This window comes from Gopherus evgoodei, chromosome 10, assembly GCF_007399415.2.
Source record: "Gopherus evgoodei ecotype Sinaloan lineage chromosome 10, rGopEvg1_v1.p, whole genome shotgun sequence".
Classification (NCBI taxonomy): domain Eukaryota; kingdom Metazoa; phylum Chordata; order Testudines; family Testudinidae; genus Gopherus; species Gopherus evgoodei.
This window is the reverse complement of record NC_044331.1, coordinates 39402532-39414722: the sequence shown is the minus strand read 5'-3', so window position 1 is coordinate 39414722 and position 12191 is coordinate 39402532. Positions and strand designations below refer to the sequence as shown.

The following is a 12191-nucleotide window of genomic DNA, read 5'->3' as shown; positions in this document are numbered from 1 at the left end:
ATTTTTGTCCATGCTATTTTGATTAAACTGAAATTTTTCACAAATCTGTACCAATTGACAATATTTTGTTCAGAAAAAAAACAAAAGTTTCAAAATTGTCAAAATGTCCCATGCTGGTGTTTCAGAACAAAAAGTTGATTGAGTCAAAAACAATTTTTAATTAAAAAGATCAAACAAAAAAATTGAATTGACCCAAAATGAGAATTTTGCATTTTCACTTCATGACGCATTTCATAAATGTTGGCTTTTCATTCCGTATTGGGATGAGAAAAATTGCCTCAACATGTTTTGTCGGATGGAAAACATCATTCCAGCCACCATCCTACCCACTTATACCTTTTGCTCCTACATCAAGAGGGTGGCCTTGTGCAACTGAGGTGGTTAATGTGGCAGAAATGTTACGCAGTGAACCCAAGTCACATCATCGGAGCCACGTTTTGGCCATCATTAATTAGGCCAGAATTGCTTGAAACATGGGGCGTCAGATCAGAGAGGCTCAGGAGCCGCCATGTGGTGAAGCTGAAGTGAAGGGGGCACAATCTGGACGTGTCTACACATGACAGTTTACTGAAATAGCTATCCTGGAATTATTTTGGTATAAGCCCCCGTGTGAACACTGACAAGTTTTTCCTGAGACTTGTTAAAACAGGAATTAACTCAGGGAAATCCTGGGGCTTGTGTAACACAGGTCAGGCTAGATGACAATGGTCCCTTTCTGGTTGTAATCTATGAATACCAAAACTAGAGGGTTTATGCTACAAATAACTACTCCAGATCATTTATATTAACGTAGTACCCAGCAGCCCTACTCACAGACCAGAAAACCCTTGTGCTAGGGGCTGTACATACAAAACATTCATTCTGGAGCAGTTATTCTGATAATTTTCCAAGTGTACACAAGCCCTTGGTTTTATTGTCCTGACAGTGGACTTGGCTTCCATAAACGTGGTCAACCCTGAAGCAGATGCAGTCTCAGGCTGTAGTGTTCTGCACACGTGGACAGAGTGGGAGGAGGGCTTCATTTGCAATGGATCCCTGACACCACTGTGCTCTCTGGAAGCTGGCTCAGTAACATTCCCACTTAAATTCTCAACACCTGACCAGTGCACCAAAGAGGTGTGCACCCAAAATGTACAGCACTGACAGCAACATGCTTCAGATGAAGCTTATGGCTCTCCTCTGAGCTAGCCTTGGACTTCTGTGGCTAACGTATGAAATGGACGTGTGTAATCGCTACTAGTTGAAACAAAAGAACAGACATATTGGCTCAGACCAAAGGTCCATCTAACCCCATATCCTGTCTGCCGACAGTGGACAATGCCAGGGACCCCAGAGAGAATGAGCAGAACAGGTATCAAGTGATTCATCGCATCCCCCATTCCCAGCTTCTGGCAAACAGAGGCTAGGGACACCATCCCTGTCCATCCTGGCTAATAGCCATTGATGGATCTATCCTCCATGAACTTCCCTATGCTTTTTTGAACCATTAATCTTGGCCTTCACAGCATCCTCTGGCAAAGAGTTCCACAGGTTGTCTGTGCACTGTGTGAAGAAATACTTCCTTTTGTTTGTTTTAAATCTGCTGCCTATTAAGTTCATTTGATGACTGCTAGTTCTTGTGTTATGAGTAAATAACATTTCCTTATTTACCGTCTTCACACCAGTCATGATTCTATAGACCTCAATCATATCCCTCTTAGCTGTCTCTTTTCCAAGTTAAAAAGTCCCAGTCTTATTAATCTCTCCTCATACGGGAGCCATTCCAAACCAGCAGAGATTCCCAGAAAGGTTGGGGGGTTAGGTTTATTTTGTTTTTTATTTAAGCACAAAAGTGTGACTTGACATACATTTTTACACAAAAAGATTAGAGAGGGAAATACATCAGAAAGGGGGGATTTTAAAGTCTAATTTTTCCATCATCATGTACATTCAAAAGAGTGAGAGGCTAGAGGAAACCTCACTAGGTGCACTGGATCAGCTCAAACAGACCTGGTCTGCCATTATACTGGAAGGGGGGTGGTTAACGATAACCCAGTCACTATTTCCATATCACACACACCATTGAAACTAACCCCTCCTTTGTTCACATGAAGGTATCAAGCACTTTGCTCCTCTCAATTTTTTCCCTGCCCTTCATCTTCCTCAGAGCCCACAAACCAAATGGACTTGGCCCTAATCTAACAGAGATTAACTATGTTTTGATTGGTTAACCAGATCAAATATGGATATAAGCAAACCCCCAAGGGTCCGAATTCCACAGTAGACTTCCCCCTTCTGCCCCAACTCCACTCAAACCCTCTGCAGAAAGGGCAAAATTCTCAACAGACCGGGTGTCATGGGCACCAATGACAGCGACAGAAGGGAGCAAACATCTCAGGGTGCTGGAGGCTGGCGTTTTTCTCCTTTCTAGACCGACTAAATAATGATTTCAAACACACTTCAGACTAGGAGCTGCCAGATGCACTGAGCAAGCCCTGAAGAGTTTCTGTAGCCTCTGAAGAGAGCAGCATCAAGGTTGAGTCTGGGGAGGAGTTTCCGCACTGCATAGCCACACCGATGCTGCGATCCGTTATAAGCAATTTGTACACGATCACACCAATATTTTCAGGGCATTTACCCCCTTTCCCAGAGATCCTGGATTTCTTCAGTGAACAGGAGCGCTCCTGCTTTCTCCCTCCTAATCCCTTTTCAACCTGCTGGTGGAGAAGTGACCCTCCCCACACTTTTTCCTGTTAGAAAAGGGGCTTGTGAGACCAGGATACTAAAGATTCAACACCCAAAAAGATGGGGAGGAGAGCAAGCAGCTGGTGAAGAGTGGGTACTTTTTTCACTGCAAAAGTCACAAATCTAAAGAAAGCGCAGATTCTCCGTGGCCCTCCCCCCCACCGCCCCGTCTCAAGGGCTCTCAGGAGTGCACCTCAGGAACTAACCAGTTGCTCAAGGTCAAACACAGGAAACTCTTGTCACCAAAAACCAGACAAATGGACTCAAAAACCAGCAACACACAATCTTCAGCAAAAGAGATGTGTGATCTTAAGGGAGGCAGAGTAGGAGGGTGGTTATCTTCTGAGCAGGAGCATGCAATCCAGATAAGGGGGTGTTGCTGGACGCTGTGCCACCGAGAGGGTTTTGCGCAGACACGGGTTTCAAAAAGGAACATGCTGCAACCAAGACTCCTCTCTCTGGAGAAACCTATGAATTTCCCCTGGAGAAAGTCCAAGCGCCCCCTGGAATCCCAAAGCTCTGTGGGACGATCCTCTCAAATGTGGAGAGCAAGCTGGCAGGGAAGAGGAAGGGCCAGCTGCAGGTATATGTAGTGTTCTGAAGCCGGCACCCCACGCACCAGAGGCTGAGCAAGCTGTATAAAATCTAGAGCGCTTCCTCTCAAAACTGGTTTGCTGGCTCAATTACACCCCACCCCCGCCACATCCTAAACCCCATGGGACACATACCCAGTCCTGCGGAGTCCCCCATGGTCTCTCAAAGGCTGTTACAGTGGCTGGTGAGGTACAGAGATTCCCCCCCCCCGCAAGATTTAAGGCTATGGTGAAGGCTGCACTCCATTAATTAACCCTCCATGCATCTCCTACAGGAATAAGATTCCATAATACAATCTTGGGTAGGACCCTCACCCCAAGGTGAGAAATAACAAAAGCGGGCGGGAGATTTGCACCATGATGGGATGGCAAAGAGCAGTTTCCCAACAGCACCCTTTATGCCAAATGTTAAGCAGACCCCATGGGAGCAGGTAGTAAGAGGTCAAGAACTAATTAGCACAGATGTTTCAAACAAAGGGCAGCTTCCGCCCTTATTAACACCCACCTCATGTAAGTTACAAAATAAATCCTTCAGAGCAAAGCCCAATGGAAGAGTTGCTAAAAAGTGATGAGATTCCTCTCTCTATCACAGGAGCACGAGCAAGCAGGAGAAGTAGTGAAAAACGTCAAACCTGTCCTGGATAAGGAGAGCTATATTTGATTTAAGAGAATATTTCCGTAGCCCCCCACCCCAAAGCAAGGAAAGAAGAACTAGTCGCCAGAGAGGCAGACAAGCTGAAGCTACAGAGACCTCTTCTCATCTCCGCAGCCGGCGTCATGGAGTTAGCACGGTGACTGTGGAAAGTGCTTCTTAAGATCAGGTTGTGATGAAAAAGGAAGAGGAAGGGGGCACGGTGGTGGCACCCATGGGAAGGGCTAGTTTCCCCGGAAAGCACCCTGTGCAGCTGAAGAAGCGGCCCCTGCTGCTGCGGTCTGGAAGTTCCTGTTGGTGAGGATGCCTTGGGAGAACTCTTCCTGGGCCCTTTGGAAACTGGCTCCCGTCCGGCGATACAGAGAGTGCACCTGAGAAAGGAGAGAGAGAATCTGTCAGCCAAAAGACTCTCCCTTTCACCCCGACACCACCTCTCTATGGGATTCTCCAGGACCTCCGGCAGCTGACAGAAACTCAGGACAGCACACAGACAGCTAGCATATCCCTCTCCGGCTAGTTCCATAGCTAGCTAGCCTCGCAGGCACAAAGGCATGCCACCAGCAAAAACAGGGGCTGGCAGCTAAATCAATCCAGCATGAGCTGTGGAAGATTGAAGAGGAGAAGCTCCTCACATGTTACAAGTTATAGCCCTCAACTCAGCAGAGGATGAATAACCAGGGACCACCATGCAACTGAAGGATGGCGTGTAAGCCTGACCCCCTGAACACTACCACACAAGAGACCTGGGTATGATGGTACTTGGTGTCACAGAGGCGGACATCATCCCAGGAGTCATTTAGGACTCAAGGAGGAGGCGACTACGGAATTCACTCGCCCCTTTCACACCCCACCTCCAAGATTCCCCAGTTGCCTTCAATATCTGGCAAACATTCATCCATATACTGCAGGAGGAAGGCAGGTGGGGCATGTTTGGAGCAAAGTTGGGACAGCAGGAGGTAGATGTGTTTCCCAGACAGCAGGCTGTAGAGGGAGGGAACTGGTTCGTGGCTGCAGGGGGCAGACCATGGTATAGTTTAAATGGGCACCATGTGGTGGTGATGGTTTTGAAGTATTTGGCAAAAGAATGTAAGATTTATTTTCCCAGGTCAGCCCAGTGTCCCGTCTCCAAAACTGGCCAGGACCAGATGCTTCAGGGGAAGGTCCAAGAAGCTTCTTGATGGATAACTATGGAATAACGTGCCCATAACTGATGGGCTAGGAAGAAGCTAACAAGTGGCGCATTTCCCGAAGTGGGAAGATTCACAGCTCATATATTTTAGTGTAACTGTGGCTCTCTCACAATCCATGTAAGTGTTTGATCTTTTCTGAAATTCTACTTAGCTCTTGGGACAGTGAACAGGTCAATTATGCACTGGATAAAAGCGTGATCAGAGAGATGAGATTTCTGTTCTCTAGCCCATTCATTGATTTGTTTACCTCTACCACACATCCCCTCTTTAGACTAACCAGTCCCTATCTTTTCACTGACTCTTGGTATGGAAGTCTCTTGCATAGCTGTAATCTTTTCCACCCCCTCCCACCTCGCTGTACAGAGCCAGGCACAGTACCTGCAGGCCAGGCTGGACCATCTACCTCATTCACAGAGTGGCAGGATCCTGCCAATGTTCTTTTGTGTCCTATGCTTCATGCATCAGGGCATCATTTGCTTTTTTGATTGAGTTCAGGCCTTCAGTGACCCATCCCCAAAGACGACCAAGCTTTCCCAAGTGGTTACAATTAATCTAGAACCCAACAATGTCTAAGACCAATTCATGTGATTCCTGGCAGTTTCACTTCCCTGCATTTGTCAATGCTGAATTTTATCTGCCCTCATGCTGCTCAGTCTCCTACTGTGTCTGGCTCCCTTTGAACTTTTGACAACCTGTTCTAGTCTCAATTAACCTAATAATTAGCATCTGCAAATTTTGTCACCTTACTACTTTCCCCTGCTTTTCTAGATATTAAATGCTGGTCTTGTGGGGGCCTCCCCTCTCTGGTAACCTTTTGCCGTATAGAAAACAGACCACCTATTCTGTTTTCAGTCTCTTATCTAGTTTCTCATCCACGTGATTACTTATGTTTCCATCACAGCTTCTTGTAAGGGACTTTTGTACAAATCCAGGAGGAGGAACAGGAAAACATGCTTTCCAAAAGCTCTTGACAAACTTGCTACTTTCATCCTTCCTTCGACACTAAGCTGGTTACTAACCACAAAACTCTAGAAAAGACTATGATTCAACACCTGGAAATCCTTTGCTACTGGTGATGAACTGTCCTAGGATGCAGGATTTAAGTTGGAGCTGCTTTTGTCTTTCAGTAACTTACCCGCTTTAGGAGGAAGAGTGAGAGGACAGCACACACTGTGAAGAATGTGGCCACCACCATCATGATTATGGACACAGCCCACTTTCCTCGTGTCTCTTGCAGAGCTGCAATCCAACCACTGTAAGAAAGAGGGCTCATCACTTGAAGAGTACCAGGTATACACAGGGACAAGAAAATAGACAAGACTCTGGGAGAGCCGTAGGTTACTCAGGTTATTTGATGACAATAGGATTGAGGGACTACAGAGGACATGCAGCCAAGTGGAGTTGCTGCAGGAATATCAGACCACAGGAAAAGTTCCTTACTGGATTTAGTCTCATGCAGGAAGTTACCCATTCTAGATGCTAGGCTAGATTTGAAAAGGATCACTGAGGTGCCTTCCCATTCCCTTGCACAGTTCCCTCCTCACAGTGCAGTATGGGTATATCTATACAGCAATGTAAGCCTCGGGTTAGTAGGACTCGAGTCAGCTGACCCGTGTCAGGGAACCCTGGGCTTCAGTGTCTACACTGCATTTTCACCCTAGGTTAAGGATTTTCAGACCAGTGCTCAAACCTAGGGCTCTGGCATCTACACTGCAATACACGGACCCGAGTCACAATAACTCTATCTCAGGGTGCCTAGCCCCCACCTCCTATGTTGACATTCTAGCCCTAGGAAGGTGGTGTATTGTGGAAAAACTCTACTGCCCACCCTGTTTCCTAATTGTGGTGTTGCTATTGATGGGTCTCAGTTGCCCAGAAGGAGCACAAGTACATCAGCTCATAATCAGCTCCTCTCAGTAGAATGACTGCAGTGTGAGAAGGGTTTATACTGAACTACCATTGAATCTGAGAAGTGGGCTCTAGGCTGAGTCACAGCGGCAGGAAAATCCCCAGGTGCCCCTGTTCTGAGAATAATTAGGACATCAGGCTCCAGGCATGTCAAACTATTAAACTGAAACTTTGCAATTTTTAACTTTTGAAGTGAGCTGCTCAATAAAGGTGTTGCTGGTTGGTTGTTTTTTTGTTTGTTTTGAAGTTTGAAATAAAATGTAGATTGCAGAGGAAAAACATGCCTCCCCCACCCTGCCTAGCGGCTGCTGGCTATAAAACAGTGAAGTGCATCCCTAGGGCTTGGAATGCAATGTGCTCCAGCAGCCCTGGGGATCCCTTATCGCTGTCCCTGCTGTGCCCAGGAGACAGGGATAGGGATCCCTAGGGGGAAGTTTAGGGGCTGGCGGGAGCATTCACAGTGCATGCAGCCCCTGCACATAGCCCCAGGGAGGGCGGGGAGGCCTGGGAGCAAGGGACAGAGAGTGCAGTGGAACCAAGCAGCTGCCTGCACAGAGGGGAACGGCAGCGCTCCTGGCTCAGCATGGCTGTGGGGGATGACCCCCAATATCCTGGCAGCTGGGAGCTGCCACCCACTTGTCAGCTTTGCTCCCTGCTCCTGGCAATCTCTGTGCACCAGCGAGGAGCCATAGCAGAATCAAGGAGCACACTCAGCCAGGCAGTAATGGCGCTTCTGGCCGCTGTGCTGGCTGCCTGCACTGCCACTCCTCTGCTGTCGGGAACTCTGGGATATGTCTGGAGGACTTCTGGAACCCAAGTCAAGATGAGGGTGCGTACGCACAGGAAAGCACTAGGGCTGAGACCCAAGGTCCTAGCTTAACTTGGGCTCAGACCCTCTAGCCCTGCAGGGTCCTGGGACCCTAGGTCCAAGCCCTAAATTAGCACAATTGCTGTGTGTGGATGCAAGGGTGGTTAGGCTTGAGCCCGGGTTTACACTGCTGTGTAGACATACTCTAAAAGTAAACGCAATGTGGGACACACACAAATGGTTGCTAGCTGGAGAAGAATGGGCAAAACCACCATGGACTTGGGAAAGGAGCAGAATCACAGGGCCACGGTCACAGAAAGGTACAAAATCCAACTCCAGAGAGTTAACATTATGGGACTTGAGGCCCAGAATGCAGCTGGTGCACTCGTTTCTAGCAATTCTGATTCACTCATTTTCAGAAGCAGCCTCTCTGACACCAGCACAGAGCATTATGCTAACCCAGCCTGCCTCAGATATGCTCCGCATATGGTTAGAGCCCCCATGCTAGTCTGGCTCTGCTGTCATGCATGAATCAAAGCACTTGGGACCTTCAGAAAAACCTGAAACACCTTTATGGATAAAACATTCTTGTTAACTTCTACTAGTCAGCTTATCATCATGGGAAAGAACAAGCAAGTAGATTTCTAGCCTGGGCCAGTATTTTCATGAGTCTTGCAAGGCTGGGGAAATATTTGTGAGGAGTGGAAGAAACAAAGAAAACAGGATGAAGAATCAAAGAGCAAGAGCTGGATAAAAAGATGCCAGTTCCTGAGATTAACCCCTAGAGTTCCTTACGGCCATATCCCTGATAAAGTGCAAAGGGCTAGGACTATCAAGACACCTAGCTAGAATCCAGAATTATTTATTTGGACAAAGGTCCTCCTCTCAGCATTAGAAAAGGGGCATTTAATTTCAACTGCTAAATAAACTGGATCATCTTTTGCCAAAGGAGGCTGAGAAGCGATTGGCGAGAAGGAAATATCTGACGTGTTTCATTAGCGGTATATTTTCCACTGTGTTTAACTAGCACAAAACACAAATCACACTATTTAGCTACTGATTAAAATACTGTGTGCTTGGGAGCAGCCTTCTCTACAGATAAACGTGTTCTTGGGAACCAGAGCGCTCATCCAAGTCAGACTGAAAATGGAGCTCTGACTGTGACTCAAAAGGCTGTGACAGGGTCAAAGAACCAGGAGAGAGAAGGATGACTTTCCCCAGGAGCCATTCTCCAGGCTGTGGGCAAAAACAGACTGTGTTTAACTGCAGTTGTTACCTGAAGGTGCCCCCACAACTAAACTCCCAACTCAGACTTCTTCACTTGCATAATGTGAAGACTAGTGTGTGTGTGTGTGTGTGATGGGGGAAGCTGGAATAAAAAAACCCACTTCTGTCTCAGTTGAATTTGCAGCCAACACACTAAGAATCATAGAATATCAGGGTTGGAAGGGACCTCAGGAGGCCATCTAGTCCAACCTCCTGGTCAAAGCAGGATCAGTCCCCAACTAGATCATCCCAGCCAGGGCTTTGTCAAGCCTGACCTTAAAAACCTCTAAGGAAGGAGATTCCACCACCTCCCTAGGTAACCCATTCCAGTGTTTCACCACTCTCCTAGTGAAAGATTTTCCTAATATCCAATCTAAACCTCCCCCACTGCAACTTGAGACCATTACTCCTTGTTCTGTCCTCTGCTACCACTGAGAACAGTCTAGATCCATGCTCTTTGGAACCCCCTTTCAGGTAGTTGAAAGCAGCTATAAAATCCCCCCTCATTCTTCTCTTCTGCAGACTAAGCAATCCCAGTTCCCTCAGCCTCTCCTCATAAATCATGTGCTCCAGTCCCTCTAATCATTTTTGCTGCTCTCCACTGGACTCTTTCCAATTTTTCCACATCCTTCTTGTAGCGTGGGGCCCAAAACTGGACACAGTACTTCAGATGTGGCCTCACCAATGTTCAATAGAGGGGAATGATCATGTCCCTCCATCAGCTAGCAGTGCCCCTACTTACACAGCCCAAAATGCCGTTAGCCTTCTTGGCAACAAGGGCACATTGTCAACTCATATCCAGCTTATCATTCATTGTAACCTCTAGGCCCTTTTCTGCAGAACGCTGCCTAGCCATTAGGTCCCTAGTCTGTAGCAGTGCATGGGATTCTTCCATCCGAAGTGCAGGACTCTGCACTTGTCTTTGTTGAACCTCCTCAGATTTCTTTTGACCCAATCTTCTAATTTCTCTAGGTCCCTCTGTATCCTATCGCTACCCTCCAGCGTACCTACCACTCCTCTCAGTTTAGTGTCGTCTGCAAATTTGCTGAGGGTGCAATCCACACCATCCTTCAGATCAATAATGAAGATACTGAACAAAACTGGCCCCAGGACTGGCCCTGTAGTTCCCTGGATCCTCCTCCTTCCCTTTTTTAAAGATGGGCACTACATTAGCCCTTCTCTCATTTTACAGGGGATCAAAACTGCAAACAGATGGATTCTGGTACCCAGTCTTTAGATTATTAGCACATACTGATCTGTAGAACATTGCCTCCACCAGAGAAGGCTACGTGGCTGTTTAGAGAGAGTAGCCAGACAAGATCTTCATTGAAGATGTGGCACCAAATAGGCACAGAAAGACATTTAGAAATAAAGAGAACAGGAGACAGCACAGTAAGGAGTGGTTGGGAACTGTCAGGATATATCAGCAGAGGAGATACATGCCTTCGACATGACTAGAATAGGGAGTGTGGCGGAGAAAGGCACTCAGCTGAACTCTGCAGAAGCCGTGTACCAGGAGAGAAATGGAAGAGGACAAACAGCTTTAAGAACAAAAAGCACAAAACAGAAACTCTTCAAACAACTGCAGTCCTGTTGAGAAGGTGCCAGTTCAGGGCTGCATTGCACATGCAGTAAGTCATGCTTACCTGTCCCCGCTGCCAGGAATGCCGACTGCCTGGATGATGTAGATTGCAATTTGGCAGAAAAAGACTAAGAAGAACACAAAGAAGCTGAAGGAGCTGTCAGACCTGCAAGGTGAGAGACAGGGTGAGTGAAATCCAGGAATCCTCAGGACAGACGCACGATACAAATCACAAAAGCATTTTGTAAATAAATGGGCAACAATTGCAATGAACCCTTCTCAGGCTGAAGATTGCATGGAGGGGTAGGGATTGCAGAACCAAGAGGAAGCCATGCAGCAAGAGAATTATCAAACACAGTGGCTGCAATATGCACTCACTCATTCCGTATGGTATGTATGATGGTAAAGCCGCCTTCCTCAATACTTGTTATATAAGCAGGCTGCTTTACTGGGCTACTACTGTCAAGAATTTTCTGAACATGAACATAACTAGGACCAAATAATCAGCTGGGGTTTGGACACTGGATAGATGTTAATGTCTCATTGACAGGCATTTCCTAGTTACATTAGGTTTCTACTGTATCTAATATGGCACATTTAGCCGCAGTCAGATGATCTTTTACTACATCCATCTCGATAGATTGTAGATTTTAAGGTGAGAAGGGACCATTAAAATTGTCCAGCCTAAGCTCAGAGTGAGCACAAGAAGATCAAACTCTCTTCCACACGACCAGCACATACCCCCAACTTCCAATCTGTAAGGGAGGCTTTGGTCTATCTAATGTACTGAAGACTTGGAAAATCCCCCAAGCAAACACATTATGATCAGATTAAACAGCACTTCCTCCCAGTAATGGCTGCATCCCTATTAAACTGAAAAACGGTACTTGCCTGAAAGCCTTGTAGATGGGTCGATACCAACAGAGGAAAGCACAAGGGGTGAACAAAATAAACCACAGAATTGAGAGACCAAAGTCTACTCCTCTTTGTGGGTTGTCGGTGAACCATGCCAGGCAAGCAAGCAGGTTTAGAAGCAGGGTAACTGAGTGAACTGTTCAGGATGGGAGAAAGAAAGGGAACAGATTAGCAATCTCCAGGAAAACTCACAAAGTGCCAAAGCATCACTGCCCTCTCACAGACCACAGTGCACAACATTGTCGATAGAAACTAGGTAGCCCGTGAGCCATAGTTTCAGCATTTCCCTTCCCCGTCGAGGGCCATCTGCATGGAAAGGTGGATCTTACTGTAAGGATCCATCTGATACTGCTCCTTATCGCTCTAGCCCAGGGGTCGGCTACCTTTCAGAAGTGCTGTGCCGAGTCTTCATTTATTCGCTCTGATTTAAGGTGTCATGTGCCAGTAATACATTTTAACATTGTTAGAAGGTCTCTTTCTATATGTCTATAATATATAACTAAACTATTGTTGTATGTAAAGTAAATAAGGCTTTTAAAATGTTTAAGAAGCT

At 46.6% G+C, this 12191-nt stretch overlaps 1 protein-coding gene across 2 annotated transcripts in view; it reads right to left on the bottom strand.

Annotated features, from left to right (window-relative positions):
* Nucleotides 1–1784: 1784 nt before the first annotated feature.
* SCAMP2 (secretory carrier membrane protein 2) overlaps nt 1785–12191 on the bottom strand; it is a 28467-nt gene continuing 18060 nt past the window's right edge. For both annotated transcript variants that reach the window (XM_030577597.1, XM_030577596.1), the window contains 4 exons: nt 11615–11774; nt 10788–10889; nt 6295–6412; nt 1785–4340 (listed from right to left, as the gene is read on the bottom strand). In XM_030577597.1, the coding sequence (XP_030433457.1) occupies nt 4194–4340; nt 6295–6412; nt 10788–10889; nt 11615–11774 (527 nt within the window). In that variant the 3' untranslated portion in view covers nt 1785–4193. The remainder of the gene's footprint in view (nt 4341–6294; nt 6413–10787; nt 10890–11614; nt 11775–12191) is intronic.